This window comes from Rhynchophorus ferrugineus, unplaced genomic scaffold (assembly GCF_030347505.1).
Source record: "Rhynchophorus ferrugineus isolate W39M unplaced genomic scaffold, kcgeb_rfMv2 rfM7, whole genome shotgun sequence".
NCBI lineage: Eukaryota > Metazoa > Arthropoda > Insecta > Coleoptera > Curculionidae > Rhynchophorus > Rhynchophorus ferrugineus.
In genome coordinates, this window is record NW_027472586.1 from 3,706,044 (window position 1) to 3,731,622 (window position 25,579).

General features: G+C 33.7%; 2 protein-coding genes across 5 annotated transcripts in view; one reads left to right on the forward strand and one right to left on the reverse strand.

Annotated features, from left to right (window-relative positions):
- LOC143199517 (uncharacterized) overlaps positions 1 to 25,579 on the reverse strand; it is a 180,369-nt gene that overhangs the window by 106,364 nt on the left and 48,426 nt on the right. For all 4 annotated transcript variants that reach the window (XM_076409392.1, XM_076409396.1, XM_076409394.1 and 1 more), the window contains exon 2: positions 12,328 to 12,515. In XM_076409392.1, the coding sequence (XP_076265507.1) occupies positions 12,328 to 12,381 (54 nt within the window). In that variant the 5' untranslated portion in view covers positions 12,382 to 12,515. The remainder of the gene's footprint in view (positions 1 to 12,327; positions 12,516 to 25,579) is intronic.
- Positions 1,029 to 10,804, forward strand: LOC143199877 (uncharacterized). Its single transcript, XM_076409998.1, has 4 exons — positions 1,029 to 1,054; positions 3,162 to 3,591; positions 3,973 to 4,336; positions 10,647 to 10,804. The coding sequence occupies exons 1-4, from the start codon at positions 1,029 to 1,031 to the stop codon at positions 10,802 to 10,804; spliced, it is 978 nt and encodes a 325-aa protein (XP_076266113.1).

Below are 25,579 nucleotides of genomic sequence, written 5' to 3' on the forward strand. Positions count from 1 at the left end.
GTCGCAGTATGGATTTCGTAAGCCCTAGCGCGTAATTTAAATTAGTATCCGTCAATAATATTGTTGTTATGATCGAAAACGTTTTATTCCTTATTATTACACAATGCCCCGAACTCAAATCCTCAATTCGTGTATCAAGACTGGTTATATTTATCGAGCTCGTGCGTGGTGACAACACTGCGTTCTTATAACGACTGTTAGCTGACTTCAGAATGCGTAAAAATGCTTAGACGACGTTGTAAATTCGATTCAAAGTATTCTTGTTACATTTGTGGGCATTATATTCCCGGTAAATGTGGAAAACCCATGACAAATGTACTCAGAGATGCGTATTTACTACTTTGCTCTTACTGAAGTAACCACTGATAAGCCATGGGCACTGAAGTTCTTTTGTAACGCATGCAGAACAAAGCTGTAGATATGGTCAATTGGTGCAAAAATATATACTTTTCATATTCTGTACTAACGTTATGGAGAGAACAGAGTAATTATGTAGACGATTGCTACTTTTGCTCGATAAATATCATCGCTATAAGTGCAAAAAATATCAGAGTGTAAATATACTGACATATCATCAGTATCCAAGGCAGTTCCACGTAGACAGTGATGAACTGCCACTTTATACATTATCAGCGAGCGCAATAAAGGTGATTTCGTTATGGAAGAAAGGCACATAGTATCGCAAAAGTAAACTGAATAAGTTTATTGCAACACGGTTACGGAAATGGAAATATATTGAGCCTAAAACACAAATCATTATATATAGAAATAGAAACTACGCGATTTTACCCTTCTTCAAAAAAATTATACGTCCTTCTGCAATGATATCAAAGATTTATTCACCATATCATAGAAATAAATGACGTTTGTTCATACACGGTTTCTAAGTACAGTTTAAAGGCAGCTCTACTCCATATTGGAGATAAAAAACCATCCATTCTGATTGCTCATGCAGTAAAAACAAAGTAATCCTACAAAATTATGCGTACAATTTCGGCCAACATCAAATACAATGAACCTCAATTGAAATGTCTGGCGATCTAAAGGTTGAGAAGTAAATTAACTGTATTTTACAAAGTTTTTAGCACAATATTACGGTAAGTTCCGTGCTAGCTCTCGAAGAGAACGGTCGTGTCCGGTCCGCCGAACCTACCTGCGCTTCCGAGAATTACCCGAAACTTTCCCTAAGACGGTCGACCCGTTATCACGTTTCACCAGTGCCTACGTAATAAAAAAAAAAAAGCGTCTGTAAGCGCCGAAAAGGCGTTTTTACAGACAAGGCAATGGCGTCATGTACGTCAGAGCCGACGTCGCCTCCTGAACATAATCCCAGTGTTTCAAATTCAAATGGACCATCTTCAGAAGACAGCCGAGAAGTGCTTATAACGGAATTGAGAAAACAGAACGAAGACCTGCGAAAGCAGATAGCTGACCTTAAAACGTTCGCAAAAGCCCAAACAGACGCCCTGAACAAACAGACGGAAAAGCTGGAAAAGAGCGAAAAGGCTTCCGAAGAGCTCAAGGAAGAAATAAAAACTCTCACAGCTACGATAACACAATTCATGAAGCATCAAAGAGATGCCATGGAAGTAAAGATTCCCGCTGCCATAGAAATTCAGTCCCAGACACCAGCTAAACCGACACAACACTTAGACCAAACTGAAGACTCAGAAGACGGTTTCACCTTGGTGGGAAAAAGGAAAAGAGGGCCCGTCACTCCACCTCAGGAAAGCCAGCTGCCGAAGGCCGGCAACAAGGGAAAACAGGCTCCCAAATCAAAACCCAATCCGGTAGCCAAGCCAGCCACTAAATCTACCCAATCGAAAGCCAAGGCTAACGTACAGCCTTCGATTACAAAATTTGCCACCAGACCAGTGCAAAACAAGCCGACCACCAAGACGGCCCCACAGCCAGTACCGAAACAAGTTACCACAAGACCAACCCAGGACCAGCCTGCGCAGGTAAGTAGCCAGGTCACTAAACAAGTCTTAACCTCCACAGCAAAAACAGTGCCAACCGTTTCGGCGACTGTTTCTCAAAGTCCCCCAAAGGAAAAAATTCCGCCTATAGTGCTCCGTGATAAGAAGAGGTTCATGGAGCTCATTAGAATTACTAAGGCACAATCAATAGACATTATAACCCGAAATAAAAAGGACGGCATTTTCTTATTCGTCGCCACAAGCGACAATTACCGTAAACTTACTACCCTGCTCGAGGAAAGGAATTACCCTTACCATTCCTTCTGTCATCCGGAGGAGAGAGCATTCCGGGTAATAATAAAAAACATCCCAGAATCACTCTGCATTGACGAAGTACGTGAACTTCTCTTTGATCAAGGCTTCCATCCCAAATTTGTGCAAAGATGGAAATTAAAATCCGGGATAGAACTACCAATTGTTCAGGTAGTTGTCCCTCGCGAAGAGCGACAGATCATATATATGACCAAACTCGGCGTCATCACAGTGAAGGTCGAGGTCCAGAGAGGAAACGGCCAGCCAGTGCAGTGCTTCAACTGCCAGCTTTTCGGGCACTCCAGCTCATATTGCCGAGCCCCCCCACGGTGCGTCAAATGTGCCGGGCATCACGACACTAGATCCTGTACCAAAATCCCAGAAGCACCTCCAAAGTGCAGCAACTGCGGTGAAACTCATACCGCAAACTTCAGCGGTTGCACCTGCCGTCCTGCTCCAAGAAAACCAAAAATTCCGACCGAAACCAGACCTCCACAAGGTTCTGCATGGAGTAACCAAGGTGGCAGAAAGCTAGCCCAAAAATTAGCCAGCGCTACCCAGCCTGCTCCAACTCAAACTCCTGCTCCAACCAATACACCGGACCTTAACTCCAGAATGCAGGCGTTTACTGACCCGCAGGCTTTCCTACAAGTGATCGCCCTGGCTCACCAACTTGCTCGTCTTTTTCCAAATGTCGCCGCCTAAGCGGCAACACTTACCTGTCTCTATAACTTTCAGCAGCCTTTAACTCTTCGAAATGGCTGTTCCGAAATCTCTTATACTGATGACATGGAATGCAAATAGCTTACGCGGAAAGCAAGCGGAATTGGAGGACGTCATAACATTCTATGACGTCGACATCGTGCTCATCCAGGAAACTTTCCTGAAACCTTCGCATCGTCTCTCTTTCGAACACTTTTTTGTCTACAGAAACGATAGAACTCCGGGTCGAGGCGGTGGAACCGCCATTCTCGTCAGAAAAGGAGTCAAACACGAGCTCCTTCCATCGTTATCAGTAAACAACTTCGAAACAACCTCCATTAAAATCGATATCCAAGAACGTCCCTTCGTGATTACATCCCTGTACAGGAAATCTTCTGCATTCAACTATGCCGAATACCGATCACTCGTCGAAGGAAAATTTCCGAAAATAATAGGTGGCGACTTCAACGCCCACCACCCCACCTGGGGGTGCTCCAGAGCGAATCCCGCAGGTAACGCCATCGTAGCTCTAAGTGCAGATCTGGGCTACGGTCTTGCCTTGCCAGATGAACCCACCCATCACCCTAGTACAGTCTCTCAAGGCGCAGCAAGAATCCTTGATTTCTTTATTCTTCAAGACGTAAATCGCGATTCCGAAGTTCAAGTCCTTGACGAACTAGACTCTGATCATCGTCCGATCCTTCTCAAACTCGGAAACTGCGCCACCACTCAAGTCCCACTAACAAGATTCAGGAAAAAAACCGACTGGAAAAACTACCAATCTCTTCTCCTGAAATCCGATCCAATTCCGAAAATTAACACACCAGAACACCTCGAGGAAGCCGTACTCAAGCTAACTCGCGATATTCAGTCTGCTCACGAATCTTCCACAGTCAAAATTTCATCACAACCCCAGCCGTGGAAAAACAATCTTCCCGCTTCTCTTAAACGTGAAATTCGCATCAAAAACGGTTTATGCAGATTAGCTCGATTCACCCTTGATGCTGCAGACAAAAGGGAGGCGAACAGAGCATGCAAGAGGGTAAGGGCGGCCGTCTCGACTTGGCGAGCAATGAAATGGAACTCATTTCTCGCGGACCAAAGGCTGGATGGCCCCCCTTCCTTCTGGCGTGTCTCCAAATGCCTCGTGGGGAAGACGCACAATGTCATCCCTCCCCTGAAGTCAGCGGTTACAGGAAATTTTGCAGTCACTGACCAAGAAAAAGTCGAGCTCCTTGCAGAGACCTACGAAGCTCAAATGAAATGCCTCCCACCCGCACAGAACACTAAAACTAAAGACATTGACACTGTCATCAACGAATCCAACTCCGTCAAAAGACCAGTAACCCCCGCCTTTCTTCTCAACCATTTTGTATCTCCAAAGTCTCTACAGACTATGATCGGCAAACTTCAAACCAAAAAATCTCCAGGCTTCGATGGAATATCGATTACCCAGTTAAAAAAGCTCCCGCATAAGCAACTCGCAGAACTGGCAAACATTATTAACTCCATCATGAGACTGCAACACTTCCCGGCGTCTTGGAAACACGCACATATAGCGGTTATACCCAAGAAAGGAGCAAAATCATCTCCATCTGATTACAGGCCTATCAGCCTTCTCAGCGCCATTTCGAAGCTTGCCGAGAGGGCAATACTCTACGCTCTCAACTCTTTCACAAAGGAAAACAACATCATTCCAGATGAACAATTCGGCTTTCGCGCTCACCACTCATCCGTCCATCAAGCTTCCCGTCTGGCTGAACACATCCATCATGCTCTTGACCAACGTAAAAAGCTTGGAGCAGTTCTTCTGGACCTAACCAAAGCCTTCGACAAGGTCTGGCACGACGGATTGTTCGCAAAGTGCGTGCGGTTAGGCCTCCCAGAAGACCTAACCGCTCTCATCAAGTCCTATCTCTCGGACAGATCTTTCCAGGTCAAGATCAGGGCGTCACTTTCCAGTCGTAAACAAATCGATGCTGGCGTACCTCAAGGTTCCCCGCTGGCCCCAGCCTTATTTAATCTCTTTATTTCAGATATGCCGAGAAAAGAGCATATTGACGTCGCCTTTTACGCTGACGACACTGCTTTCTTCACGGCCGCCAGGTTCGAAGTTACAATTCATGAGCGTTTACAGAAGCAGCTCGATCATGCGGTCAAGTGGTTCAAATTCTGGAGGTTGCAAATCAACCCCCTGAAAACCCAGGCCATCATTTTCCACAAGAAGCGTTACGCACTGCGCGTCTCGCAACTTAAGATCGACACCGCAATAATTCCATGGCTGGATAACGTCACGTACCTAGGTCTTCACTTCGACCGGCGGTTCGGTTGGCATTCCCAAATCCAGAAAGCAATCCAAAAAGGTTCGGGGATAGCAAACCTGCTATCTCCTCTGATCTGCCCTTCTAGCAGGCTTCCCATCTCCATCAAATGCTTATTTTACAAGATGTTAATTCGGTCCATACTCCTCTACGGATCTAATGTCTACTTCAAGTTTGTTACACCCAACCAGGTCAAACGGCTTCAAGTTTTCCAAAATAAGCTCCTCAGGAGAATATTAAACGCTCCATGGTTTGTCAGAAATAATCAAATCCATAGGGAAACTGACACTCCAGAAATCAAGCACTTCATATCTCAATCATTCCACAAACAACAACTCAGCTCAAGTTCTTCTGAAAACGCGCTTGTTCGCGAGCTGGTCGACATGCTGGGAGCTTAGCACCGCGTCACCGCTAAGCTCTCCCCCTTTTCCAGGCTGAAACGACCTCATCCGTCGCTACAGTCATAACTTTTGCCCCCATACAACAGTACCCAGTTGTGTGTTAACTCAGGTTCGCGAATCAATAGAATCGCCGGGCTCTCGTGCCCAATAACGGCTGCCCGATCAGCGGGTGCCATATCCCCAAATTTAATGCAGTAGCAGTAGTGATCCACAGGGGTCAACTGTGAGGCGGTTTCGGTTTAGTGTATTGGTAAGCCCAGAGGCAGTCCCACATAACCCGGTCCAACTTGTCACTCCAGGGCAAGTCTCCGCGACCAGGTATGCGTCATGCATTCCACCGCCTGGTTTTTAGGCCAGAACAAAAAAAAAAAAAAAAAAACAATATTACGGTTCAATATTATGGTTACAAATTTTTTGCATAATATCATCGTATATGATACACTTTCCATCATCCATAAATATTAAATTCAAAAATGGTTACGAAATTTTTGCATAATATAGTCGTGTATGATTCACTTTTAATTATACGTAATAATTCATTTCAAAAATGATTACGAACTTTTTCGCATAATATCATTATATATGATACATTCTTCATCTAAATAAAATATATTTGATGAAGAAAGACGGAAATATCTTGTAGAAATTGCACTCTTCTAGTTTTACGTTTGGCAAATTCATTAATAATATTTTCAGTATCTAGCTACTTTAAAAAGTCAGATTCTAAAGAAAAGAGAGCAAGATTTTCTAACCTAACTCCTAGCCCATTCTGGATTCTAAATCACCCTTCATTAATTTTAATTTAGAAAATGATCTCTGAGTTATAGCGACAGAAATTAGTACAGTTAATATACTATAGTAGATAACTTATAATATTAATATTTAGAAATAAATGAGTTACATTATTTATAATAATGTAAACTGTGCTACCACTGCTTTCACTTTACATTTAAATTCTAATCGGTTAATCCCCACCTTCGTAGGAAAAGTTATTTTCGTGGTCTTAAAATTTCTGATCAGAATGGAAACTGAGGCCAAAATGACACAAGAATTTTCGTTCGATAAGGAGATAGTTGACCATGGGATAGCAAGCCCCTTATTATTAATAAATATTACTTCAAATTAGGTATAATACATAACGTAATGTTAATTTAAGCAACTTATTTCTATAATACTTTCTAACATTTGACAGAACAGGTGTAAAACGTGCCTCCAGCTCCATTTCGTTTCAAGACGCGTAATTTGATATCAGCTTACATCCACACCATTAAAGGTTGCCGGTACGACTAACAATGTAAGTCATGGAAGACTAACTTTACGTTTACGATGCTGGCAAATATCCAATACAACTTTAAGTTTCACGACTTGTTTGCCGAGCCCTGCCAGTTTAAATCCCAATTGGCGAGAATATTACCACTCTTTTCAGATACTAAACCAACTCAAATAAAATTTAATACTCCGTTCATGCCTTTTTTGGTCATTAACGTACCATTGTCGGTGGTTTAACTCGACGAGAAAATATGATATCATGTGGGTATATATCAATGTATAAAGTATCGAGCAACATATATTACATGGGCATTTTTGTTGTTTGTAAGTTTGGTAAAGTATATGAATTCATTTTATTCATAATATTGGATCTTAACATATATACTGATCATGTTTTCATTTAAAAAGGGCAACAAATAAAAACAGCAAATGCCCTAGTCAACAAACACAGCTTGATATAAATACCAGACCTGACCTTCAACATTTCAGTCTTTTTGCGCAATGTTGTGCACATACACATTTTATCATCCGTAACCATTCGCCTTTTGTCATCCATAAAAATTCGTTTTAAAAATGGTTACAAATTTCTTCGCACAATATTATAGTATATAAAACACCTTTCATCATCCATAATCATTCGTTCCGAAAATAATTACAATTTTTTCGCACAATATTATAGTATATGATGCACCTTTCATCATCTACAATCAATTGTTCCAAAAATGGTTACAAATTTCTTCGCACAATATTATAGTATATAAAACACCTTTCATCATCCATAATCATTCGTTTCAAAAATAGTTACAATATTTTTTCGCACAATATAATAGTATATGATGCACCTTTCATCATCTACAATCAATCGTTCCAAAAATGGTAACAAATTGTTTCGCACAATATTGTAGTATATGATACACATTTCATCATCCATAATCATCTATTTCAAAAAAGGTTAAATTTTTTCACACAATATTGTGGCATATGATGCACCTTTCATCATCTACAATTATTCGTTCCAAAAATGGTTACAAATTGTTTCGCATAATATTGTAGTATATGATACACATTTCATCATCCATAATCATCTATTTCAAAAAGGGTTACAAATTTTTTCACACAATATTGTGGTATATGATGCACCTTTCATCATCTACAATCATTCGTTCCAAAAATGGTTACAAATTGTTTCGCATAATATTGTAGTATATGATACACATTTCATCATTCATAATCATCTATTTCAAAAAGGGTTACAAATTTTTTCACACAATATTGTGGTATACGATGCACCTTTCATCATCTACAATCATTCGTTCCAAAAATGGTTACAAATTGTTTCGCATAATATTGTAGTATATGATACACATTTCATCATCCATAATCATCTATTTCAAAAAGGGTTACAAATTTTTTCACACAATATTGTGGTATATGATGCACCTTTCATCATCTACAATCATTCGCTCCAAAAATGGTTACAAATTGTTTCGCATAATATTGTAGTATATGATACACATTTCATCATCCATAATCATCTATTTCAAAAAGGGTTACAAATTTTTTCACACAATATTGTGGTATATGATGCACCTTTCATCATCTACAATCATTCGTTCCAAAAATGGTTACAAATTGTTTCGCATAATATTGTAGTATATGATACACATTTCATCATTCATAATCATCTATTTCAAAAAGGGTTACAAATTTTTTCACACAATATTGTAGTATATGATGCACCTTTCATCATCTACAATCATTCGCTCCAAAAATGGTTACAAATTGTTTCGCATAATATTGTAGTATATGATACACATTTCATCATCCATAATCATCTATTTCAAAAAGGGTTACAAATTTTTTCACACAATATTGTGGTATATGATGCACCTTTCATCATCTACAATCATTCGTTCCAAAAATGGTTACAAATTGTTTCGCATAATATTGTAGTATATGATACACATTTCATCATTTATAATCATCTATTTCAAAAAGGGTTACAAATTTTTTCACACAATATTGTAGTATATGATGCACCTTTCATCATCTACAATCATTCGCTCCAAAAATGGTTACAAATTGTTTCGCATAATATTGTAGTATATGATACACATTTCATCATCCATAATCATCTATTTCAAAAAGGGTTACAAATTTTTTCACACAATATTGTGGTATATGATGCACCTTTCATCATCTACAATCATTCGTTCCAAAAATGGTTACAAATTGTTTCGCATAATATTATAGTATATGATACACATTTCATCATCCATAATCATCTATTTCAAAAAGGGTTACAAATTTTTTCACACAATATTGTGGTATATGATGCACCTTTCATCATCTACAATCATTCGTTCCAAAAATGGTTACAAATTGTTTCGCATAATATTATAGTATATGATACACATTTCATCATCCATAATCATCTATTTTAAAAAGGGTTACACATATTTTCACACAATATTGTGGTATATGAGGCACCTTTCATCATCCATAATCATTCATTTCAAAAATAATTACAGTTTTTTGGCACAATATTGTAGTATATGATCTCTTTCAAAAAGGATTACGAATCTTCTCACACAATATTACGATATAATAGGCACCTTTCACCATCCATAACAATTTATTTCAAAAATGGTTACAAAATATTTCGCACAATATTATGGATCACATAATACATCTTTCATCATCGGTAGTCATGCCTTTCAAAAAAGGTTACTAACTTTTCCCACAATATTATGGTATATGATGGACGTTTCGTTATCCATAATCATTCGTTTCAAAAATAGTTGCGGACTTTCTCGTACAATATTATAGTATATGATACTTTTATAATCCACTTATCAATAGAAAGTTCTATTATTATAATTAGTATTATTATATACACCGTATAACATTATACATAGATTTATCATTGTATAAAGTTAATCAGTTATACTGTTAAATCACTGTTGACTACTGTAATTCTGATATCAAAATGTGTACTTGGTTTCTAAATAAATAAATTCTTTTAATAATAATAAAGAACATACAATTTGACTTTTAGGCATTATTGAAAGAAATATTTCCAATTAAAATCACAAATTCCTCTGATCCGAACACATGGAAAATAAATTACGGGTAATCTGTCAAACATTAGTATCGTACGAAATACGATCTGCTCCCTCCCCAGAAAATATGTCGCTAAGGTAACACCCCACGCTAAGGCGGAAGGGGAGCTACCGTCGGTTTCCTTTTTGAGCTAAAGACTTCATAAATTAAGTTTTAATAAGGCAATATAATGCTTTTACTTTGTTAGTGAACTTAATCTGGAGTACACAGAGTGTCTACCAACACATTACATTGGCGTCGCTCCAAATTCGTTATTACAAAGTAAAATTATTGAAGGAAACTCGCAAGTGGAATGATATTAACGCAGTGTTTCGCAATTAGTTTCTTTGTTGTCATATAACTCGACGAATTTATAAGAGAAAATCACCGAGTTACTTTTGGTATACTATAAAGTTTGAAAAATATATGGTAATGGGAAAGACAGATGGATATTAAGTGACACATCTCTAGTAATGTTTACAAAAATTGCAAAGGATGCAAAAATTCGTGAAACAGAGAAATTAGAGTACGAATTGTTTCAACGTTCAGATTATTCGTCAGATTTAGCTGCTTCTAAACTCTCGTTAATTTGTCTAACCAATTGATAAAAGCTGCGTTAGAAGATTATTTGCAGTGTGTCGAGGTTGAAGACTTGAAACTTATTGAACAATATAACCCAAAAAAGTCACAAATCAAGATCAAGGAAACCCATTCAAACAAACTAATGATGATTAAATTCAACTTTACGAAAATACCGAAAAAGAAACACGGAAAATAAATCCTTTGTATGAAACTCCCGATCCTTTCACATATTCTAAATAACTTCTAAAAATAACCTACGTGCCATTATATTGCCAGCAAAATGGGCAATATCTCAATATAAAAGGACACTTTCCCTGCTTATTACGCGAAAAGAATAAATAGAGCTTTATAAAGCCACTCCCCCTCCACATCGCATATACACAAACAGACAGAGAATGAAAAAAAAGTTTTTTCATTTTCCATTGTTATTACTTTGAGACCGTTACGTACTACAAATTGCGAGTATATGACCAACCACCGACCATCCTTTGTTTTGCTAATCCACGAGAAATAACGTTATAACTTGTAGCGACCTCTATCCCAACGATTTTGGCAAACTTCCAAACTCTATTTGCATTTTATGTGTATAACTTCTTTCAAGGATATCATCCGACTCTAATCACCACCGATGGGGGGGGGGGGAGGGTTCCGAAAGGGCACTTTCCCATTTTCAAATAAGTTTAGGAAGCTCATATATGTATGTATATATATATATATATATATATATATATATACTCATCCTATTCATTAGCTTTATCCATTATGCGTAATTATTCGTCCCAAAAATGGATATGAAATATTTCGCACAATATTATCGTATATGATACACCTTTCCTTAATCAATGATTCAATTTTCTTTCAAATGAAAACATGATGAACTAAATTATTCACTAAAGTAGCAAAGTAACAAGCTTATTTCCGTTGAGTGATCTAATGTTTAGAATGTTTTTGGCGCTGTTTCTTGGTGCATATTTTGTGAAGTTTCTCTAGGCTTTGATATCGATATTTTTCACACAATATTGTCGTACATGATACACTATTCATACTCCGTAAGGACTCGCTCTAAAAATTAATTCAATTTCGTTTTGTTAGCTGCTAGTTCATGTGGAACCCAAATATTAAGCTTCTGTTAGTGCCAAGTCTTATATAAATGATTCAATTATATTATCGTCCAAGGTCAATACAGTGCTGATGTTATGAGATGAAATAAATCCACTTTGGCGCAATATCTTTTTTACCTAAGTGTTGGGATATTCAGAATATTACTTATTAACTCTTACGTTTCTAAAATGTTATTCTATGGCTTTAGTTGTCAAGTATAAGTACAAATATGCGACATTTACATCAGCAATTGGGACAAACTAAAACTGCTGTTTCCTCAACTTTATATATGGCATTTCAAGGTTAAGAAGGTGAAAGATTGGCGTTCTAGTACAATAAATCAGTATTTTTAGATCCACAAATTGTACTATATGATGGGCTATTTATTGATTTATTTGTGATGTTACTTTAAGTTGCTAATCGGTTTTGTGTTGAAAGGGTGCTTCCAATAACCAAACAAATGGCCCACCCTGTGGCCTCCCTTCACAATAATATCAATATAAATGATCAAAAAAGTGTTAATGATTGCTTTAATTCGATTTATTGTAAACAACAACGAAATTAACGCCGGGCAGGGCGGTTTAAAGTTTAAAGGACATCAAAATATGCTGTACTCACTTTGTCAAAGGCTTTTGGCCTGTGGCATCGGTTTTCCCGATGGTCCGGCTCCATGTGTGAGCCGGCGGGCAGAGGGCGGAGGGAGCGCCGAACGGCCGGGCAGGGGCGCGCCTCTCTAGCCGAGCTCCATGGGCGAGCTCTGCCCCCGCCCCATCACGCCCGCACTCACCCCCACATACACGCCACCACTGAAAAAATAAAAAATAAAGGACGTTAATCGATTAATATTTGATCCACGGCTAGTAAAATAGCAATATTCCTATCAACATGGGCTGAAAAGTTCATGGCCTAACACATAAAGGGCTCTATTTTTATTGCATTCAACTCTTTTTAAGTTTGTACTAATCTTCAAAAGAATGCTGTTAAAATTTCATGATATATATTATATTGATCGTGTTTTAATTATACAATGCTTCTGGATGTGAACAAAAATACCGTTCAAGAGAAGCAACGGCTTGAAAAGTGTTATAAGGATTCCGCTCCATCAGAGACAACAATAAAACGTTGGTTTGCTGAGTTCAAAGTGGTCGTAGAAACACCGATGATGCAGAGCGCAGTAGATGTCCAACCGAAGTGATAACACCAGAAAATACAAAAGAAAATCCACAAAATCGTTTTGAATGTTCGAAAAGTGAAGTTGCGTGAGTTAAATAACATTTTTCAGTTCATTTTAACAAGTTTCAGGCGTAACAAAAGCGTTTTCTTTGATACGCCTGAAAAGTGTTTACATGAAATGGCTTCCATTAAGAGAAAATGTAAATGGTTATATGAAAAATCTCATTGCTTAAGCAAAAATTATCACATATTGTGCCAATATTTCTTAATAAATGAATGAGAAATGGTTTCATTGAATAAATATTACCAAAGATAGTTATAAAAACTGAAATTTAAAGTTTTCCTCGACATAATAAAAAATGATTCAGCTTCCTCTGCAGCAAAATACACCTGTAACATATAATTTTACAGCATAAATTTATATTTTGTATATACGGTAATATATCAAGAAGAAATATGGCTATGTTTGGAATGTTTTAGAGATGTAAACACTTAATTAAGATACGCATATTTCAACCTGATAAGGACGCAGTTATTTATGGCGCTATACTGATGCTACATATTTGCCGAGGACGTGTCTTTAATTAAACGTTGACAAGGCGCTGCAGATGACTACAAGCGTCGTTGCAAATTACTCGGGTTGCTACGATGCATTTTGCGTAATATTTCTACACCTCGATCCTTTAGATTATTGTATCGTCATTTTTGGTAACGTCCCTAGCATTTGACTAGTTAAGATTTTTCGCACTGATAATGAGAGATAATCGTAATGAGAACCCACGTGAGATAATCCAAGCCTTTTGTTTCTAGAAATTAAGGAAGCAAGTGTTGACTAACTGGAAATAGCAACGTCTGGTAAATAGAATAGATTAGTATTGAATTTCTGTTCGTTAATCTCGCTAAAACTCGAGAATGATTGGGCCGATTCAGCTAATTTTGCTTTCTAAAGTATAAAACTAACCTACAAACTATTGTTGCTATTTAATTAATTGTACTTTGAGCCATTCGATAATATATGTATCATATATGCTATAATCTTGAAGTAAATTATATTTTATAACATTTTTGTTTAATTATTTTACTTAACAAGTCAATTGAAAAGTCCCCAGCCTACCATAGTAAAACACATTTTTTTGGCAAATTAGTTTTCTTTTGTTCAACATAATTTCCTCCAAGGGTGATACACTGATTACAGCGATCCTCCAAATTTTCGATACCATTTTTGTAGTACGATTTGTCCTTTGCTTCAAAATAGGCCTCAGTTTCGTCGATCACCTCTTCATTCGACGAATATTTCTTCCCAGCGAGCATTCTTTTGAGTTCCGAGAACAGGAAACAGTCGCTGGGGGACAGATCTGGAGAATGCAATGGATGAGGAAGCAATTCTAAACCCAATTCATGGATTTTTGACACGGAAATAGCAACGTCTGATAAATAAAGTTGATTATTATTAAAATTTTGTTCATTAATATCGGTAAAACTCGAGAACGATTGGGCCGATTTGGCTAATATAAGTATAAAACTAACGTACAAACTATTGTTGCTGTTTAATTAATTGGAGTTTAAACCATCCAATAATATTATGCATCATATGTACTATAATGATGAAGTAAATTCTATTTTATAACATTTTTGTCTAATTATTTTACTTAACAAGTCAATTGAAAAGCCCCCGGCCTACCATAGTAAAGCACATTTTTTTGGCAAAATTAGTTTTTTTATTCAACATAATTCTCTCCAAGAGTGATACACTGATTATAGCGACACTCCAAATTTTCGATACCATTTTTGTAGTACGATTTGTCCTTTGCTTCAAAATATGCCCCAGCTTCGTCGATCACCTCTTCATTCGACGAAAATTTCTACCCAGCAAGCATTCTTTTGAGAACTGAGAACAGAAAATAGTCGTTGGGGGACAGATCTGGAGAATACAATGGACGAGGAGGCAATTCGAAAAACAATTCATGGATGTTTGACATGGTGCATTGTCTTGGTGAAGCAGCACATTCTTTTCCTTTAAATGCGGCCATTTTTCGGCGATTTCGTCCTTCAAACCGTCCAATAATGCTATGTAATAGTCGCTGTTGATGATCCTTCCTTCTCCAAGGTAGCCAATGAAAATTATTCCATGCGCATCCCAAAATACAGACGCCATAAACTTGCTAACAGAGTGTTGCGTTTTCCCACGCCTTGGAGCGTGTTCATCGTGTGCAGTCCACTCGGATGACTATCGATTGGACTTCAGAGTGAAATGATGGAGCCACGTTTCATCTATTCTCACATATCCATGTAAAAACTCGGGTTTATTACGCTTGATCATATTCAAACACAGCTCCGAATCATCAAATCGTCGTTGTTTTTGGTCAAAGGTGATCTCGTGAGGCACCCACTTTGCACAGAGCTTTCTCATAGCCAATATTCGTGAATGATCAACACGTTGAGTTGATATCTTTATAGTATCTGCTATTTCATTGAGGTTCAATTTACGATAACTCAAAATCATTTTGTGGATTTTTTAAATGTTTTCGTCGGTAACAAACTCTTTTGGGCGTTCACTACGTTTACCGTCTTCACCACATCTAAACTTTGCATACCAATCCTTGATGGTTGATTTTCCTGGGGCAGTGTCCGGAAACTCGGCATCAAGCCAAGTTTTTGCTTCAACTGTAATTTTCCCTTCAAAAAGCAATTTTTTGTCAACACGCGAAATTCCTTTTTATCCGTTTTTTCACAATAACAAAAGTTGCTTCACTCAAAATGCTATCATTCACAAACTAACGATCCGACAGCTGTCAAATTTATACACGCATCTTTTGATGGTGAGGGCTAACTAAAAAACACATGGATATGTTTCAATAATGCGGTAATGTAACGGCATTTTAACGTCATAAATTGAGATGACGTGACTTCACTGCTACTTTGAATAAACTATAGTGAAATCGTGCTTATATTATCCTAATTATGTTAAGCACTGTCTTAACCAAAACTCGTAAAGTTCTTTCTCCAACAGAAACAAGATCCATTCTCTTTTTTTGCGTTAATATGTATTTTTAGCGTCAGGCTTTCCCGTTAGGGATTAAGTGCCGGTAGTCCTTTGGATTTGCGCGAAAGTTTCCCGGGACGCGACTTTGTTAAAGTACAAACATCCTAAAGGCGATATAAATTATACTTCCTAATAAATAATTCATTATTTCGCGAAGGTCCCGGATCACTAAGCGTTCGAGACTCGGCGTAACTAACTAACCATAATTTAAATAACCGGCTTAATAGCGAACATGAGATAAGGTCTTTAGGTTTTTGCGATCGCTTCGTCTCGCACCACCGAAAATTCCTCGAGTAGTTTCACGGTTAATTACAAACGTGATCGAATTACACCGTCGGGAACTATCGAATGAAAACATTCGCGCCATTCGAAAAAATTAATCGAATGAAAATACAGTTTATCTGATAAAACTGTCAATGCACGTCATCAATACTTATGATGTCATCACGTCACAATATTGGCGCATACACTTCTTATGGTTTGCAACAACGTTTGCCGATTTGTAAGTCTAATTATTATAACTAATGATTTGAAGAATTCTGTAGACATTTGACAACAGGGCACTAACTCAAATAAAGTTTTATGTACTCGAAATTTTCGGTTACATGATCAGACGCATCAAACAGGATCTCTCATAGCTTTACGCTGGGATATATATATATAGGTCATCAATACTTATGATGTCATCACGTCACAATATTGGCGCATACACTTCTTATGGTTTGCAACAACGTTTGCCGATTTGTAAGTCTAATTATTATAACTAATGATTTGAAGAATTCTGTAGACATTTGACAACAGGGCACTAACTCAAATAAAGTTTTATGTACTCGAAATTTTCGGTTACATGACCAGACGCATCAAACAGGATCTCTCATAGCTGTACGCTGGGATATATATATATATATATATATATATATATATATATATATATATATATATATATATATTTATATATATCACTATTTTAATCATATTTACATATATTTTCAACTGTGAAATTATTTCAATTTAAGTTAGAAAGATAAATAAAAATGTAGTTACAGTTTATAATGATATATATGTACATATACAAATAAATACAAATATATGTATTTTAATTTTGGTACTGTTGTTATATTTTTCGTCGTTTTCAATTTTTTGACCGCCGTAAGCTCCCAAATAGGTACGGGCTAATGAAAATTTAAGGTATTAAAAAGAATTTTACGTTGAATCGAATGGTAGTACTTTGTAATTTTTATACAACCCTTAGTTTTAATGTTAAACAATGAAAAGTGTATTTCCAAAAAATTAGTGGATATCTATTTAGGTATGATATCTCAAAAAATATAATCACTATAGCAATTTAATATAAACTCTCGTTTCTTTCGCCCTAAAATACATATATTTTGAGAATTTCACCTTTATCAAAGACGTAAAAAATGTTGGCCCTTTTTCCATTTTCACATTTTTTTCTGTCATTTCCGTTAAAATAACCGTAGGCTAATGAAAATTTCAAGTATGATAAAGAATTTTATGTAGAATCGAATAGTTCTATAACATATTTTACAAAAAAAAATATTTTAAAAATATACAATAAAAAACGTATTTTCAACAAATTTTTGGATTCTTGTTTACGTTCAATATCTCAAAAATTATAGATTCCAAAGCAATTTAATATGGATTTTCATTTGGTTCACCACAAAATAACAAGAGGTAAAAAAAATCGGTACTTTTTCCATATATATAGTCGTGAAAATTTGCGATTTTTGGTAATTTTTAATGTTTTTGCCATCATTTCTGTTGGAATAATCGTAAGTTATGGAAAAGTACACATGTGATGAAGAATTTGACACTGAATCGAATGGTAGTATAGTCATTTTTGTATAACGTCTACTTTTTAAGTTATAGAATGAAACAAGTATTTTAAAAAAATAATGGATTTCAGTTTATGTCATATATCTCAAAAATTATAAGTGCTACAACAATTTAACATGGATTTTCATTTTGTTCATCAGAAAATACATATATTTTGAGAGTTTTATCTTAATCCAAGAGGTTAAAAAAATCAGCACTTTTTCCATATATATAGTCGTGAAAATTTGCGATTTTTGGCAATTTTCAATATTTTTGCTGTCATTTCTGTTGGAATAATCGTAAGTTATGGAAAAGTACATATGTGATGAAGAATTTGACGCTGAATCGAATGGTAGTATAGTCATTTTTGTATAACGTCTACTTTTTAAGTTATAGAATGAAACAAGTATTTTAAAAAAATAATGGATTTCAGTTTATGTCATATATCTCAAAAATTATAAGTGCTACAACAATTTAACATGGATTTTCATTTTGTTCATCAGAAAATACATATATTTTAAGAGTTTTATCTTAATCCAAGAGGTAAAAAAATCAGCACTTTTTCCATATATATAGTCGTGAAAATTTGCGATTTTTGGCAATTTTCAATATTTTTGCTGTCATTTCTGTTGGAATAATCGTAAGTTATGGAAAAGTACACATGTGATGAAGAATTTGACGCTGAATCGAATGGTAGTATAGTCATTTTTGTATAACGTCTACTTTTTAAGTTATAGAATGAAACAAGTATTTTAAAAAAATAATGGATTTCAGTTTATGTCATATATCTCAAAAATTATAAGTGCTACAACAATTTAACATGGATTTTCATTTTGTTCATCAGAAAATACATATATTTTGAGAGTTTTATCTTAATCCAAGAGGTAAAAAAAATCAGCACTTTTTCCATATATATAGTCGTGAAAATTTGCGATTTTTGGCAATTTTCAATATTTTTGCTGTCATTTCTGTTGGAATAATCGTAAGTTATGGAAAAGTACATATGTGATGAAGAATTTGACGCTGAATCGAATGGTAGTATAGTCATTTTTGTATAACGTCTACTTTTTAAGTTATAGAATGAAACATGTATTTTTAAAAAATAATGGATTTCAGTTTATATCATATATCTCAAAAATTATACGTGCTACAACAATTTAACATGGATTTTCATTTTGTTCATCACAAAATACATATATTTTGAGAGTTTTATCTTAATCCAAGAGGTAAAAAAATCGGTACTTTTTCCATATATATAGTCGTGAAAATTTGCGATTTTTGGCAATTTTCAATATTTTTGCTGTCATTTCTGTTGGAATAATCGTAAGTTATGGAAAAGTACACATATGATGAAGAATTTGACGCTGAATCGAATGGTAGTATAGTCATTTTTGTATAACGTCTACTTTTTAAGTTATAGAATGAAACATGTATTTTTAAAAAATAATGGATTTCAGTTTATGTCATATATCTCAAAAATTATAAGTGCTACAACAATTTAACATGAGTTTTCATTTTGTTCATCACAAAATACATATATTTTGAGAGTTTTATCTTAATCCAAGAGGTAAAAAAATCGGTACTTTTTCCATATATATAGTCGTGAAAATTTGCGATTTTTGGCAATTTTCAATATTTTTGCTGTCATTTCTGTTGGAATAATCGTAAGTTATGGAAAAGTACACATATGATGAAGAATTTGACGCTGAATCGAATGGTAGTATAGTCATTTTTGTATAACGTCTACTTTTTAAGTTATAGAATGAAACATGTATTTTTAAAAAATAATGGATTTCAGTTTATGTCATATATCTCAAAAATTATAAGTGCTACAACAATTTAACATGGATTTTCATTTTGTTCATCATAAAATACATATATTTTGAGAGTTTTATCTTAATCCAAGAGGTAAAAAAAATCGGTACTTTTTCCATATATATAGTCGTGAAAATTTGCGATTTTTTGCAATTTTCAATATTTTTACTGTCATTTCTGTTGGAATAATCGTAAGTTATGGAAAAGCACATATGTGATGAAGAATTTGACGCTGAATCGAATGGTAGTATAGTCATTTTTGTATAACGTCTACTTTTTAAGTTATAGAATGAAACATGTATTTTTAAAAAATAATGGATTTCAGTTTATGTCATATATCTCAAAAATTACAAGTGCTACAATAATTTAACATGGATTTTCATTTTGTTCATCACAAAATACATATATTTTGAGAGTTTTATCTTAATCCAAGAGGTAAAAAAATCGGTACTTTTTCCATGTATATAGTCGTGAAAATTTGCGATTTTTGGCAATTTTCAATATTTTTGCTGTCATTTCTGTTGGAATAATCGTAAGTTATGGGAAAGTACACATATGATGAAGAATTTGACGCTGAATCGAATGGTAGTATAGTCATTTTTGTATAACGTCTACTTTTTAAGTTATAGAATGAAACATGTATTTTTAAAAAATAATGGATTTCAGTTTATGTCATATATCTCAAAAATTACAAGTGCTACAACAATTTAACATGGATTTTCATTTTGTTCATCACAAAATACATATATTTTGAGAGTTTTATCTTAATCCAAGAGGTAAAAAAAATCGGCACTTTTTCCATGTATATAGTCGTGAAAATTTGCGATTTTTGGCAATTTTCAATATTTTTGCTGTCATTTCTGTTGGAATAATCGTAAGTTATGGAAAAGTACATATGTGATGAAGAATTTGACGCTGAATCGAATGGTAGTATAGTCATTTCTGTATAGCGTCTACTTTTTAAGTTATAGAATGAAACATGTATTTTTAAAAAATAATGGATTTCAGTTTATGTGATATATCTCAAAAATTACAAGTGCTACAACAATTTAACATGAGTTTTCATTTTGTTCATCATAAAATACATATATTTTGAGAGTTTTATCTTAATCCAAGTGGTAACAAAAATCGGTACTTTTTCCATATACATAGTCGTGAAAATTTGCGATTTTTGACAATTTTCAATATTTTGGTGTCATTTCTGTTGGAATAATCGTAATTTATAGAAATGTACATATGTGATGAAGAATTTGACGCTGAATCGAATGGTAGTATAGACATTTTTGTATAGCGTCTAGTTTATGTCATATATCTCAAAAATTATAAGTGCTACAACAATTTAACATGGATTTTCATTTTGTTCATCACAAAATACATATATTTTGAGAGTTTTATCTTAATCCAAGAGGTAAAAAAAAATCGGTACTTTTTCCATATATATAGTCGTGAAAATTTGCGATTTTTTGCAATTTTCAATATTTTTACTGTCATTTCTGTTGGAATAATCGTAAGTTATGGAAAAGCACATATGTGATGAAGAATTTGACGCTGAATCGAATGGTAGTATAGTCATTTTTGTATAACGTCTACTTTTTAAATTATAGAATGAAACATGTATTTTTAAAAAATAATGGATTTCAGTTTATGTCATATATCTCAAAAATTATAAGTGCTACCACAATTTAACATGGATTTTCATTTTGTTCATCACAAAATACATATATTTTGAGAGTTTTATCTTAATCCAAGAGGTAACAAAAATCGGTACTTTTTCCATATATATAGTCGTGAAAATTTGCGATTTTTGACAATTTTCAATATTTTGGTGTCATTTCTGTTGGAATAATCGTAATTTATGGAAATGTACATATGTGATGAAGAATTTGACGCTGAATCGAATGGTAGTATAGTCGTTTCTATATAACGTCTACTTTTTAAGTTATAGAATGAAACATGTATTTTTAAAAAATAATAGATTTCAGTTTATGTCACATATCTCAAAAATTACAAGCGCTACAACAATTTAACATGGATTTTCACTTTGTTCATCACAAAATACATATATTTTGAGAATTTCATCTTAATCCAAGAGGTAAAAAAAATCGGTACTTTTTCCATATATATAGTCGTGGAAATTTGCGATTTTTCGGAATTTTCAATGTTTTTACTGTCATTTTTGTTGGAATAATCGTAAGTTATGGAAAAGTACATATATGATGAAGAATTTGACGCTGAATCGAATGGTAGTATAGTAATTTTTGTATAACGTCTAGTTTATATCATATATCTCAAAAATTATACGTGCTACAACAATTTAACATGGATTTTCATTTTGTTCATCACAAAATACATATATTTTGAGAGTTTTATCTTAATCCAAGAGGTAAAAAAAATCGGTACTTTTTCCATATATATAGTCGTGAAAATTTGCGATTTTTTGCAATTTTCAATATTTTTACTGTCATTTCTGTTGGAATAATCTAAGTTATGGAAAAGCACATATGTGATGAAGAATTTGACGCTGAATCGAATGGTAGTATAGTCATTTTTGTATAACGTCTACTTTTTAAGTTATAGAATGAAACATGTATTTTTAAAAAATAATGGATTTCAGTTTATGTCATATATCTCAAAAATTATAAGTGCTACAACAATTTAACATGGATTTTCATTTTGTTCATCATAAAATACATATATTTTGAGAGTTTTATCTTAATCCAAGAGGTAAAAAAAATCGGTACTTTTTCCATATATATAGTCGTGAAAATTTGCGATTTTTTGCAATTTTCAATATTTTTACTGTCATTTCTGTTGGAATAATCGTAAGTTATGGAAAAGCACATATGTGATGAAGAATTTGACGCTGAATCGAATGGTAGTATAGTCATTTTTGTATAACGTCTAGTTTATGTCATATATCTCAAAAATTACAAGTGCTACAATAATTTAACATGGATTTTCATTTTGTTCATCACAAAATACATATATTTTGAGAGTTTTATCTTAATCCAAGAGGTAAAAAAATCGGTACTTTTTCCATGTATATAGTCGTGAAAATTTGCGATTTTTGGCAATTTTCAATATTTTTGCTGTCATTTCTGTTGGAATAATCGTAAGTTATGGGAAAGTACACATATGATGAAGAATTTGACGCTGAATCGAATGGTAGTATAGTCATTTTTGTATAACGTCTACTTTTTAAGTTATAGAATGAAACATGTATTTTTAAAAAATAATGGATTTCAGTTTATGTCATATATCTCAAAAATTACAAGTGCTACAACAATTCAACATGGATTTTCATTTTGTTCATCACAAAATACATATATTTTGAGAGTTTTATCTTAATCCAAGAGGTAAAAAAAATCGGCACTTTTTCCATGTATATAGTCGTGAAAATTTGCGATTTTTGGCAATTTTCAATATTTTTGCTGTCATTTCTGTTGGAATAATCGTAAGTTATGGAAAAGTACATATGTGATGAAGAATTTGACGCTGAATCGAATGGTAGTATAGTCATTTCTGTATAGCGTCTACTTTTTAAGTTATAGAATGAAACATGTATTTTTTAAAAATAATGGATTTCAGTTTATGTGATATATCTCAAAAATTACAAGTGCTACAACAATTTAACATGAGTTTTCATTTTGTTCATCATAAAATACATATATTTTGAGAGTTTTATCTTAATCCAAGTGGTAACAAAAATCGGTACTTTTTCCATATACATAGTCGTGAAAATTTGCGATTTTTGACAATTTTCAATATTTTGGTGTCATTTCTGTTGGAATAATCGTAATTTATAGAAATGTACATATGTGATGAAGAATTTGACGCTGAATCGAATGGTAGTATAGTCATTTTTGTATAGCGTCTACTTTTTAAGTTATAGAATGAAACATGTATTTTAAAAAAATAATGGATTTCAGTTTATGTCATATATCTCAAAAATTATAAGTGCTACAACAATTTAACATGGATTTTCATTTTGTTCATCACAAAATACATATATTTTGAGAGTTTTATCTTAATCCAAGAGGTAAAAAAAAATCGGTACTTTTTCCATATATATAGTCGTGAAAATTTGCGATTTTTTGCAATTTTCAATATTTTTACTGTCATTTCTGTTGGAATAATCGTAAGTTATGGAAAAGCACATATGTGATGAAGAATTTGACGCTGAATCGAATGGTAGTATAGTCATTTTTGTATAACGTCTACTTTTTAAATTATAGAATGAAACATGTATTTTTAAAAAATAATGGATTTCAGTTTATGTCATATATCTCAAAAATTATAAGTGCTACCACAATTTAACATGGATTTTCATTTTGTTCATCACAAAATACATATATTTTGAGAGTTTTATCTTAATCCAAGAGGTAACAAAAATCGGTACTTTTTCCATATATATAGTCGTGAAAATTTGCGATTTTTGACAATTTTCAATATTTTGGTGTCATTTCTGTTGGAATAATCGTAATTTATGGAAATGTACATATGTGATGAAGAATTTGACGTTGAATCGAATGGTAGTATAGTCGTTTCTATATAACGTCTACTTTTTAAGTTATAGAATGAAACATGTATTTTTAAAAAATAATAGATTTCAGTTTATGTCACATATCTCAAAAATTACAAGCGCTACAACAATTTAACATGGATTTTCACTTTGTTCATCACAAAATACATATATTTTGAGAATTTCATCTTAATCCAAGAGGTAAAAAAAATCGGTACTTTTTCCATATATATAGTCGTGGAAATTTGCGATTTTTCGGAATTTTCAATGTTTTTACTGTCATTTTTGTTGGAATAATCGTAAGTTATGGAAAAGTACATATATGATGAAGAATTTGACGCTGAATCGAATGGTAGTATAGTAATTTTTGTATAACGTCTACTTTTTAAATTATAGAATGAAACATGTATTTTTAAAAAATAATGGATTTCAGTTTATATCATATATCTCAAAAATTATACGTGCTACAACAATTTAACATGGATTTTCATTTTGTTCATCACAAAATACATATATTTTGAGAGTTTTATCTTAATCCAAGAGGTAAAAAAAATCGGTACTTTTTCCATATATATAGTCGTGAAAATTTGCGATTTTTTGCAATTTTCAATATTTTTACTGTCATTTCTGTTGGAATAATCGTAAGTTATGGAAAAGCACATATGTGATGAAGAATTTGACGCTGAATCGAATGGTAGTATAGTCATTTTTGTATAACGTCTACTTTTTAAGTTATAGAATGAAACATGTATTTTTAAAAAATAATGGATTTCAGTTTATGTCATATATCTCAAAAATTACAAGTGCTACAACAATTCAACATGGATTTTCATTTTGTTCATCACAAAATACATATATTTTGAGAGTTTTATCTTAATCCAAGAGGTAAAAAAAATCGGCACTTTTTCCATGTATATAGTCGTGAAAATTTGCGATTTTTGGCAATTTTCAATATTTTTGCTGTCATTTCTGTTGGAATAATCGTAAGTTATGGAAAAGTACATATGTGATGAAGAATTTGACGCTGAATCGAATGGTAGTATAGTCATTTCTGTATAGCGTCTACTTTTTAAGTTATAGAATGAAACATGTATTTTTAAAAAATAATGGATTTCAGTTTATGTGATATATCTCAAAAATTACAAGTGCTACAACAATTTAACATGAGTTTTCATTTTGTTCATCATAAAATACATATATTTTGAGAGTTTTATCTTAATCCAAGAGGTAACAAAAATCGGTACTTTTTCCATATATATAGTCGTGAAAATTTGCGATTTTTGACAATTTTCAATATTTTGGTGTCATTTCTGTTGGAATAATCGTAATTTATAGAAATGTACATATGTGATGAAGAATTTGACGCTGAATCGAATTGTAGTATAGTCATTTTTGTATAGCGTCTACTTTTTAAGTTATAGAATGAAACATGTATTTTTAAAAAATAATGGATTTCAGTTTATGTCATATATCTCAAAAAT